At 40.3% G+C, this 11,931-nt stretch overlaps 1 protein-coding gene across 2 annotated transcripts; it reads right to left on the bottom strand.

Annotated features, from left to right (window-relative positions):
• Positions 1-686: 686 nt before the first annotated feature.
• npat (nuclear protein, ataxia-telangiectasia locus) lies at positions 687-11,930 on the bottom strand. Of its 2 annotated transcripts, none has more exons than XM_067594391.1 (17): positions 11,714-11,930; positions 10,820-10,938; positions 10,649-10,709; positions 10,470-10,542; positions 10,280-10,320; positions 9,478-9,720; positions 8,988-9,063; positions 7,989-8,100; positions 7,604-7,695; positions 7,382-7,463; positions 7,138-7,234; positions 6,894-7,007; positions 5,284-6,702; positions 4,239-4,339; positions 3,784-3,877; positions 2,244-3,622; positions 687-1,372 (listed from the first exon to the last, which is right to left on the bottom strand). In XM_067594391.1, exons 1-17 carry the CDS (start codon positions 11,748-11,750, stop codon positions 1,292-1,294), a joined length of 4,221 nt encoding a protein of 1,406 aa, XP_067450492.1. In that variant the 5' UTR covers positions 11,751-11,930; the 3' UTR covers positions 687-1,291. The 2 variants fall into 2 exon arrangements, with proteins under 2 accessions (XP_067450492.1, XP_067450493.1); XM_067594392.1 differs by having other exon boundaries at positions 8,010-8,100.
• Position 11,931: the final 1 nt, after the last annotated feature.

The following is an 11,931-nucleotide window of genomic DNA, read 5'->3' as shown; positions in this document are numbered from 1 at the left end:
TCATTAAGGAGACACTTTTATTGTGGAAGTGATGTGAAGACGTAGTTCCGTGAGCTGTGGTCCAATCAGAGGTTGCCAAATTTTCCAACAAAGTATGACAGTTGAAACAAAAACCACATACTTAAAATACAAATGTATTTTATCAGATAGTAATGAAATAATACATTTCAGATTCCACTTTCCATTAAAATACTGAAGGAGGAGAAAACAGGATGTTTAAAGGTAAAAAGGCAATGAGCTTAAGTAATGTAGAGCCTAAAACTAGATATGAATGTTAAATCTTACATGTAAATTCCCAAAATTTGCTAAACAAAGGGTTGTTGCTCAGTCTATCTGTCTCCATTTGTGCTCTAGACTGTGTAAAAGGCAAGTGCTTGATGGATTTCTCACACATCTGCATTGTGGCAGACTGTATATAGGCCATATACTATATTCAGACAGTGAGCAATGGACACTAATTTAATTGAGCTACATATGAAATACAAGCCTTTCATTTTCCTGGCCTCAGAAATCACTCTACCTCCAAGTGTTGTCTCACTCCATATACAACATATTGGGCTCAAACATCCTCCACCATTCACACATTTTTGGAGAGCGCATGTGATGCTAAATAAAGCCTCTGTAGGTTCAGATTTTTACACTGGAACTGGGCCAATGTGTGTAAACTGAGGAAAAAAACACTCAAGACTGTTTCTTTGTTTTATTACAACATTGAATGAAGCCTGTGTAGGCAAATTTGAACAGTTACAGCCATTTTCACGCTGAGTATGTCTGATTCTACCAAAACAAAACAACAAGAAGTGAAACTATACACGTTTCTGCCTAAAATACAATATTGAGAGCTCTTAATTCAGTTACTAAAATTACAGTTAGCTGGATTCATCAAAGTGGAGTCAAATATTGACCAAGGAAATGCTTTGAGTCACCCATTTTATCAACATCCACCCGTTATGTCAAAGTGCTCAAATACAAATCTGTACTAAATATGTTGTAGTACAAAACAATGATTAAAACAGAAGTGAGCATGAGGATGAAAAAGGAAGAAATTGCCATGGTTGTCCTACTGCTGCTGCATCCAACAGGATTTTATCCGTATCACCCACACTGTAAACTAGTCAGACGAATCAAAGTCCCTCATTGGCTGAAGGAGATATTAGAGCTTATAAGGGCTCAGACTAGGTTACTAATAGGAATCATAGGCACCAGTTTAGCAGATGGCTTGTTTTTATTCCTGGATAGTAACTTAAGCAGGTAGTGATATGGTAATCCTTTCCTGTTGGTGTGTCCGGTTTTACTCATCGTAGTGAAGTGAAGAGAGGAACTTATCCACGTCCAAGTCATGGGGAAAGCAATCTATAAGTTTCTTCTTTTCCTGCAGAATTTAAACAAAGAATCAGAATTACATGCAGAAAAAAAGCAAAAAGACATCAAATTTTCCTTTTCATTTAATTGAATTGTTCATTAGACATGCATAACAACTTCACTAACGAGTTCAATGAATTGGACTGATAGCAAAAGGCTGATCAAATTCCCACATACATGACAAACTATACAGCTATTCTAGTGCCCCCATCTGGTTATAATGCTAATTGTACAACAGAACACAAAACTGAATGGATGTAAATTAGAGGTCACCGCCACTATTCCGAGTTCCTTACTATTGTTAGACAAGTGTGAGGTTTGGCCTGAGGGTGGCGCCAAAAGAAAAGCAATGTGACCTAAATCATTCATTCTCTAAACTGCTGATTCTCTATTGAGGGGGGGACTGGGCTGTTTGGTTGTCTATTGGCTAACACAGGCACACAGACACACCTACAGGCAATTTAGTCTTTCCAATCACTGACTCAGCTCAATGTTCAGTCTGAGCTGTAGTTGTCAGGTTACAACATAGATGAAATTCAGTTAAACTTAGCCAGGTTCAGCTGTCCTCTGTAGGCTTTAGCTGCTATATCAGCTAAGCTATGGCTGTGCTTTAGCCTTAGAACATTACCATGTTCACATGCCATGATATCAAACTAAAGTACTAAAGACATCAAGAGTTAGTGCATGTTGGTAGTCTTTGTAGAGTTGTGGGAGTTAGTAATGTTTGCTGATGATGTCAGCTAGACCGGCAAGTAATCTTAGAGACGAAGTGCATCTGAAAAAAGCCTGCAGCTGAAGCAGAGCCATTCAAAACAGGGACCTTTTAAGAAACCTTTAAAGCATTTTAAACACATCTAATGAATAGCAAATACCTGACTCACCCGGTCTTTCTTCTTGCCAGGGGACTGTTTTGAGTCCTTCTTTGAAGGAGGGCTGGCTGTGGGAGAAGACTGCTTGCGCTTCTTAGAGTTCTTTGAGCTTGTGGGAGACTTTTCACTTACTCCCTCCTGACGCAAACTGTCCTTTAGTGGAGTGCCTGTCCTGGCAATGGCAGCACGTGAGAGGATCATTAGTGTGTGAGCAGCCATATTAATGCAGTTTTCACTGCCAGCCTCACTGGCAGGGCTGCAGCTGGGGACATCTGGGGTGTTGGGAGGCATGGTATTCTTGGGTGTTCCCTCTCCATCTTTACCCATTTTCTGTCGGGAAGGAGTCCTGGAACAGTCAATGGACTCCTCCTGGTTCCGGCCTGTCGCCGGGGTCCGAGGAAGAGTAAGGTCTGTACCACTGACTCCTGGTCTCTTAACTGGGGTAGAAGGAGAGTTGAGCCCCTGAATGCCCTGCAGCATCTCGGCTGCCTGTTTGGCCAGAGAGCTGGTCTTTGAGGGAGCTTTTGCAGCCTTAGACTGGGGATTGGATGCAGTCTGGGTGACAGCTGAAGGGCTAAAGTCTCTTGGTGCTGAGGAGGAAGGTGTTGACTGTTGTTGCTCTTGTAAGCTACCCTTCATTTCATTTTCCTTGTTAGCCATCACATTTGGCATCTCCTGAGAGGGAGTCCTCTTCTCTGTACGCCCCTCACGTGATTTAGCAGGACCTTTTTCTGCAGGTTCTTTCCTGCTGCTCTCATCTTTGTCTTTACTACTTCCTGATTTCAGTGCAGAATCAGAGGACGATGACCTAGAGCTATGAGAATCCTTAGATTTTGCTTCATCATTATTCTTATCATGATTGTGTTTCCTGTCGATAGATTTTGATCTCCTTCCTGATTCTGACTTTTTCAAAGACTCAGGCTTTGAGGCATCAACCCTGCTGGTTGTTGCAGTATCAGGTTCTTGGTTATGGATGTTATGATCTTGTTTGCAAGAGTTCTTTTTCGTAGGATCTTTGTGTTGCTGTTGTGGAAGCATGGACTTTTCTGTCTCTTTTACCAACCCTACTCCAGTCTGAGGATCTGCTGAGCATCGGACAGTCTGGACCCTCCTTTTGGGCTTGTTACCACCCAGGATAGTAGGCTTTGTTCTAGGGCCCGTCTCTGAAGTATCTTTTTCAGTCTGTGTGACAGATTGTGATGTGGATGTATTTACAGCTGGGGGTGTGGTGTTCCTTGTTGTTTTAGCAGCCTGTAGTTGAACTTCTGCAGAAGACTCAAAACATAAAATTCTCCTATGACTAGGACTGGCGCCCCTTAGCAAAGTCTGCTGGCCTGTGTTTTCTGCCGACAAGGGTTGAATCACCTTACCAACAAGATTTTGCTCAGCACCTGGAATTAAGAGAAATTAAGTCAGAGAAATAACTATTAAATAGACTAACACTTAGAAACCATTTGGTAACATAAGTCAAGGATACGTTTGAGAAGGTTTCAGCCATTTTAAGCATCAAATACCTCTAGCAGGCAGGGAGCATTGCTCCAAGTTAACTTACCACCAGCTGTAGACTGTTTGACTGCCACTGTGGAAGGTTTGGGCTTGACAGTTTCAGGCTGCTGTACCGACACTGGTTTTGGTATTGCAACAAGCTGTAAATACAACAATATTTATTAGCGCTTTGGGAACCAAAATTCATAAAGGTGACAATTTGAACTGAGGGTGGCCGTAGAAGCAAGCTCACAAAGTAGTCCAAAAACAGAAATGGGGTTATCCTTAAGAGAGCATGAACGTGCTCAGTAAAATTAATTGAAAGCAGCCTGTTAGACTCCAAGATACAAAAATACAAAAAAAAAAATGTTGGTCAAAGAGATATTTCCTCCGAGGGGCAGAATGGTGGATAAAAGGTTGGAGGGTCACCAGAATGATTAGGGATGATTGTTCTATTCTCCTGCTGACAATGGCGATACCTTTTGACTCCCAACTTACGAACTGCAGATTAAGTTATGTTACCTGATTGGACACCATTTGGACCTTCGACAGAGTGTTCTGCCCCATAACAGACACAGGAAGCATCATGGGCTTAATGGGTGATGGTAAGATGAGTGGTGACCCTGCAAGTAAAGAACACCACATTTGTTTTTGTAATAATACCAATATTATTAAAGATAGAAGTAATAGGCTTGACAGATTGTAGGCAACGGACAAGAAAGACAGGGACAACACACGATAGGGGAAGTACGCAGCTCCAAAGTGCATCACGTATAAACCTGGTGGGCATCTGTTGCCCAAAGGTAATGTTTTTTGCTAATGTTAAAAATGTGTTTGAATGTTATTGCCTTCAACATTTTACATTTATTTATTTAGAATTGATAAAGTAGCACTGTCTGTAAGTAAAGGGAAATACATGCACTACTTCCACTCTTGAAAATGTCATTGTTCAGTCTTGCAAATACAAAATAAATAGATTTAGTGTTTCTGTAATTTGTCAACAGAAATGCAACAATGGAGATGCAATAAAAATGTCCTTGAAATGTTAGTTTGGGGAGGTCGAATGAAATTTTCATTTACTGCATGCTTATGTTTACCTCAATACATTGTATTGTACCAGTTGCAAGAGATAAACCATAAAGAATTATTCATTTTGTCTATCGATATAACCTGACCTGACTGGTCAATGTCAGGCAATAATGACTAAAAGGTTTCAATATTTAGATTTTTTTCCCCACTGCAAACGGCAAAACTACATGTTCATGTCAACACACATGGTGGACAACTTCAAGGTAGAGTACTTCGGATTATCACCTGTTTACAATTGGGGCAAAAGCAGCACTTTGTATTTTATCAAGCCTATATTGCATGAAGGGGAAAAACGGCCCCTCGACAGTGAGTTTAGAGCAAAGTGAGCTTAAGAACACCACAAACCCATACAAAAATAACAAAATTTACATAACAAAATTTACATCAACAGTCACAGTTACAATAGCACAGCCAGTGATACTAGAGTGAGATCAATGTCTATTACAATGACCCACTGTTGTCGCCTGTTGTCTCTTACCAGTAGGGTAGCCTTTAGAGCGATTCGGTGTGGTCACACCATACTGGCTGCTTGTGTGAAAAGGCTGTCCCTTTGAGACACCAGCAGGCACTAGCACCTGTCTGGCTTGAGCATCATTAGTCGGGGGTTCAGTCACAAGGAAATAGCTGGCAGTGGCTCCTTGGAGGGTAGGGTTAGTGGCGTCCAGGGGTAGTTGAATTATGTAGCTTTGCTGGGCTTGTGAAGTCCCTGTCAATGGAGACGCAACTACTGCCCCAGCCTTACTGCTGCTGAGAGGATTAGCCTGTGCCTCAGAGCTTTGTAAGCCACTAACTGCCTGTGCAGTCTCGTCCAAGTTGGCTTTTGGTGTGCCAGGGCATCTGGGGGATTTAGCTGGAGAGGAAAGGTAGATCGTAGGTATCTTGTCCCCAGAAATACTAGGAACTGCCTGATTCAAGGCTGTGTCAGTGGCAGAATTTTCATCCTGGTTATCACTAATGATGATCTTTAAAGAAACTATATTACTGGAATCACCTGCAGCCTTGCTTGGAGCACTATGGTTGGTGATCACTGGATCAGATGCTGCAGTGACTGGGACACAGGAGGAGGAGGATGGAGGTGAAGTATGTGTGGATGAGGCAGGTGTTGCTGTAAGAGTTGAAGAGGTAGAAGCAGATGTGGGTATACCAAGTGTTGCTGCAAAAGGTGCAGCAGTGGAAGCTGATGAGGGCAAGTTAAATGCAGCTGTAACTGTGGCACCTGTAAATGTGGAGGAGGCAAATTCAGGTGTTAAAGAGAGAATAGATACTGGTTGAGTTTCTCCTCCACTGCTTGAAAGAGACATATGGTCAGCAGTCATTGTTGGAGTGTTGTTTGGTTCAACTTGTACAGAAGACACAAAAGTAGGCTGACTACTCAGAACTGAAGACAGGGCTGTAGCAGGTCCCTCTTTCGATCCTTGTGCTTGTTTACTGTCCTGTCTTTTGTTTCCATTAGAGGTTGATGCTGTATCTGTTGCAGAAGTAGCTCTCGATGAGGTATCTGTGGTTGATACACTGAGTGCTGTTGAGGTGGGGAAACTGTCTTTTGTGGCAGGCTCGAGTGCCTCCTGAGGGGCCATGCTGTCTGACGGAGGGGGAGGCGTATTCAACGGTTCATCAATATCCATTGGTGTTACTCCAACACTGCTATCGAAGAGTGAGCCTTTTTCTTTTCTGTTCAAGCCCGCTGCACCAGATAAGACACCTCGGTGCTCTGCATGACTCACTAATAATTTGGCCGAACTTTTCTCGATTCTGGATGCTCTACCGCTGGGGCCAAGAACTGTTTTCTTTAACAAGATGGGCGCGGTTGACTTTCTGGTCTTGCGCTCTTGTACACCTCTCGTCTTCGCTGTGATGGGTGTCGTATCTGAAGCATTAGCATCTCTGTGTGTAGTACCTGCAAAATAACATTAAAGATTCGATGATTTCTCTGTCTCTACTTGTGTATTTCAGAAAGCTCTGTCTTCAGTGAGGGTGTAACAATTTTGACTTTGTCACAAATCCACACAATGAACAATCTAAATCTAAGTGTACCCAAACTATTGTCAATGTATTTAAAGGAGAGCCCACTTTAAATTGAATAAATACCTGGATCACTCTGAAGGGGTATGACTGTAGATGACGGTCCAGCAGTATCACTCTCCTCTGGGCTACTGCTAATATCTCCATCTCCTGGTTCTCCATCAGTGAATTTGGTTTTATCTGCAAACACACATAAAAAATCTGTTCAACTATGCCATCACACATGGTAGACTGAAAAGAACTGTGATAGATTAAGAAGAACTCTGCACAACAGTGACTGCTTTTTAAAAACACTGTAAGTAATAGTTACTGTAATCGAAGAGGTCAAAGAGGGCCTGGAAAGCTGGGTCAGACTCTGTTTGCTCCAAAATGTCATGGATGGCATCGTCACTCATATGTATTTCCCCCTGTGTAAGAGGACATGGGTCAGGAAAACATAACACACAGGAAAATAGGTTAAATGTGAATGAGTGCTTATGGCAAATGTTAATGATGAATATTTTTAAAGAAAGACTATAAATTTATAGATATTCAGTAGTTAAGTATATCAGCACCTGTAATCCTAGGATTTCATCTATAGACTGGTCTGCTTCCACTGTACTTGACGGGGCCTTTGATGTTTGGGGGGTTGGCTCACTGAGATTAAAGATGAAACAGGGAAGAAGTCCAGCTATGTTATAATGCTGCAACTTTTAATACCACTGACAAAATCAGAAGTCACCAATCTCAACAAACCTAACATAAAAGCAATGAGGGCGTTTCAATGCAACACTTACTTGGCAAGGATTTTGTTTATGTTTTCAGCAAGCTTCTCTTGTAATGATCTGTCTCCCAAAATCTTGTCACGTGCATTTTGTATAACAAGTTGCTGTGAAGACACACATTTAATGTGAAAAAAATATACAACTCATGAATCTAAAAAAGATGAATACTAATTTCTTTTACCCCTCCAAAATCAGAGCTGAAAACAAGTTTAAATACTTTTAAAGTCCTGTCTAACAGCTTTATTGCTCTTTGTGTGTAGCATTATAACATTCTGAACTCAAACTAAAACATCTACTTAAGATGCCCAACAAATGTTACAAAAGTTACCAATGTTAAGGAGAACCAAACAAAGAGACATTAATGATTACTTAATCACTTAATTTGAGATTTATTTACAGGGAAGTTCTCATCAATGACCTCTTCAGGCTGCGGTTCTGCGCCGAGGTTACTGACAGTCACGGAGGATCTGCCAGGTCCACTGGACCCACTCGGAGCACCAGTCCTCTTCCTGGTAGTGTCCCCAAAGGCAGCAGAAAAGATTATTAAGTTGGACACAGCAATAAAAACACCTCTCATAACGTGAAACAAAACAAAACATTAAGATTCACAAGTCTTATTTTTATTAATTTACAAACTGTAAGGTGATAATAACATAAGTCTTTTTCACAGAAGATATTTTGACATGTCACAGTATGAAAAGAATAAACTTAATGGCTGAATTCTGTTGCTGCTTTTTGTGCATGCAGTCACACTGTCACAACTTACTGGGACACGTAAATAAAACTGAGCCATCTTTACTTTAAGATTATTAGTAACACCTGTACTTGTAACAAGTCAAAATGTCTGCTTTTATCTGGATTTTTTAAACCAGGCCAGGTTAAACAGTGATTGCAGTAAAATCACAGGTGCAACTAAATACAACAATTATGACTCCTTTTCATTTAGGTGTGCCATTTCCACAAATCTCTTATTATGCATGCTGACTAACTGTCATGGCATTGGCACACCTGAATTAAACAGAGTCATCATTAATATTATTTATGTGCTTTTCCTGCAATTACACATCAAAATGTCTGTCCTGAAAAAGGACTACACTTAAATGACATCCAGAAATTGTAATTGTTTTTGGTTACACCTGTGTTTCAAAATGTGCATCATGGTCGAAAGCTGAATAGCAACAACATCTCTAATCATGTGAATTTACCATTTTTTTGTGTATTGTTTTTGTGTTTTATGATATTCCAACATACAACACTACCCATAGCTTTGCACTTCTTAGCTAGTGACCCAAAAAAGTTATTTTTCCAATGTTGTGGGTTACTAGGACATTCTTCAGTGCTGTCTGAATAATGTGCAGGTATCAATGACTGTAACTGTAACAACAGTCATCCTTACCATTTCCGTCGTCCAGGAGACATCGGGCCTGGATTTATCCGATGTTCTGAAACTATTATCTGCATGGGTGAATCCCCTGTAAAGGACACATTATTTCACACATTATACAAAAGCTTTTGTTTTGGTTCATGACCTCTTGTGATGCAAAAATACAATAAACTGATACAAGGAAAATCTCTCAAGTCATCAACCTATAAATGATTAGCTGCTTGGATTGTTAATCCGTGTTCATAAAACAGACCTTTAGTCAAAGAAAATATCAATATTTCTTCTGTGTTAAATCAGCAATGTTACATCATCACAGTAGGGAAATGACTACTGCTAAGAATGTCAAAAAAAAGTGAATATTTATTTAGAGAAATAATTTAACCCTTTATAGAAGAGCAACTAAAAACTAAGGACAATCACCACAACCTACAAAACTGCCACCTCAACTACATTATAAATGTGTGTGTATATATATAGCTACAGTATGTTTTATGATACTGACTGGGCGAATTTAGTATTCGGCTGCCATCATGGATCTGCGGGTGTGTGCCACTGCCAAGAAGTACTCTGGTGTGCGGACCAGTGAAGCTCACAGGAGTAGAGTGGCCAAGCATGCTGTGTGAGGTGTGCACAGGGCTGATGATGGAGCCTGTTTCAGAGACTGTGGAGCAGACGACACTGCCAGATGAAGGCAGGGTCAAGATTCGTTGTCTAGCCATGTTTGCCACTCCAATGCGTGAACGAGCTGTAAAGGACACAAGTTGGTAAATTAAAGACAGCCTAAATATAAACCCTCAGCAAACACAGATATCTGACAATCCAAGTGATATTTCAAAGTTATATTTCTGTTTATATCTACAATCATTTTTTGACTACTGTGTCAAGAATGGATGAAGCTAAATGTATTAACCACATATTGAGAATTTACTTGTGTTGGTTGGGGTTTATATGCTGATGCTAAATGCTACAATATTCAATGCTTTATTCAACAGCCCCATAATCACAATAAGCTTCTGAAGAGGGAAGCAATTTTTCAGCTAGTCTGATTTTTTTCCAATATGTACAGCTGAACATCAATACATCATCCTAACAGACTCTACAAGTACTTGGTGCTTTCAGCTGTATTGCCATACAAACAGTTGTAAGAAAAAAAATTTTATTCAAAAGTACAAAATATTCATGGATGGGGGCAAATCTTTCAGCATTTGGCAGTTAAAAGACAAAGGATTTGAATGCATGGAAGCAACAAAATATTTATACTTGAAAACCCCTTTTCTAACTGAATAAACTTGTAACAGACTTACTACTTTGACATGCTGATATAGCTGGCGAATTCTGCAATGACCTGATGAGAGATACAAAACATAAAAAGTAATGTAACAGTGATCTGTGATGAAGAGTTGACTGAAAGCTAGCTTTGCATAAAAAAGCAGTCACTGTCAGGTTTAATTTAAACCAGTTTGAGTAATTTCAATTAAATATGAAGCTAATTACTTGATTTGGTTGAGTGTAAAATCCAGCTTTTTCCACAGCGAGGTCATCATGGCGGGTACTTCATGACAAGACTCTGTTGAAAATAATGAGAAAATATCAACAACGCAAGCATGACACATGAACATGTGTATATTATAAATGGTAAATTTAGTAATGAGGACGATGTCAGGTTATCTCACCTTTTGTTTTGGCAGCCACATACTCATTTAAGATAGTTGTTAGGCCCTTCCCAAAGACAGACTGCAACAGTGTGGGGAGAAAAAAAACAATAAATCATACATGCAATGTGTACCTTTAAGCACATAACATTCACTGAACAGTGTTTAATAGGGCTTCTCACAGGAACTTACAAAAACACAAGCAGGAATCGTCCCATCTCCTGTGGTGTGCTCGGCATACTCTTTCAGGTTTGGGCTCTCATGAATGAATGCTTGGCTTGTGTCAGACAGTCCCTCTTCTTGGAGATACCCTGGTGAAGGACATTAAATGATAGTCTGTTGTCTTAAAACAACAATCAAGTATCCACTGAATGAGGTTTTCTTTGATGTAATCATTCCTCCTGCTCATACTGGCTGTTAAAAGATCCCCTTCAAATGTGCTTTCAATATAAATGATGGGGGACAAAATCAACAGTGTGTCCACGCAGTCATTTTGTGCAAAAATGCATTTAAAAGTTGATCTGAAGCTTATATGAGGCTTCAGCAGTCTGAGTAAGTCATATCAAGTTCTGCCACGTTTACAGCCTTTGTATCATCAAAATCCCACTTTGTGTTTCCCTGCTGAGCTGTGGTGGAAAAATAGTGACGAAAAAGAGGAACTTTGGCGCTAAAAAGACTGTAAAATTGAACGATATCTACTTGATTTGACTCATTTGGGCTCAAGCTTCATATTAGCCTCAGGTAAACTTGTATACATCTTTGCACATAAGCAAGCTGTGGATTTTGTCCCCCATCACTTGCATTATAAGTGCATTAAGAAGGGATCCTCTTATGGTCAGTATGAACAGCAGGAATGATTACAGCAAAAAAAGAAAATCTCTTTCAGTTTTCATTTGGGCTCCTGACTGTTGTATTAAGACAGACTTGAAAAATTGTGAATCTATACTGTTAGCTGGAAAAGGTTTATCGCAGACTGATGTCTATCTAACAGTTAAGGACTGTAAGCTTTAAGCCGCCGTGTTTACAGTTTATTGTTGGCTAATGCTACAGCTAACTCACAGCTTTGCCACGACCGACCTGACTTACCCAAAACAAGCCGAGCGACGTCGGACGGCAGCAACATGACGGCCTGTCGGTTAATTTGAAGGGTATATTAGTGAGTAGTTAGCTACATGTTCAGATAAAGTCTCTCAGAAAACCGTTGTACAGCGTCAAATTAACAAACGTCAGTGATATTGTTGTTAAGGCGACGTCCCGAGGACACTGCTGCATACTCAAAAGGCGGGGAACTCAAGCACGTATAA

Source organism: Thunnus thynnus, chromosome 7 (assembly GCF_963924715.1).
Source record: "Thunnus thynnus chromosome 7, fThuThy2.1, whole genome shotgun sequence".
NCBI lineage: Eukaryota > Metazoa > Chordata > Actinopteri > Scombriformes > Scombridae > Thunnus > Thunnus thynnus.
This window is presented reverse-complemented; position numbering and strand designations above follow the sequence as displayed.

Coding starts and splice junctions, on each gene's coding strand:
- npat (XM_067594391.1), bottom strand. CDS start 11,750: ATGTTGCTGCCGTCCGACGTCGCTCGGCTTGTTTTGG. Junction 9,721..10,279: donor TATATCAGCATGTCAAAGTA/GTAAGTCTGTTA, acceptor TGTCCTTTACAG/CTCGTTCACGCATTGGAGTG. Junction 7,464..7,603: donor ATAAACAAAATCCTTGCCAA/GTAAGTGTTGCA, acceptor CTTTAATCTCAG/TGAGCCAACCCCCCAAACAT.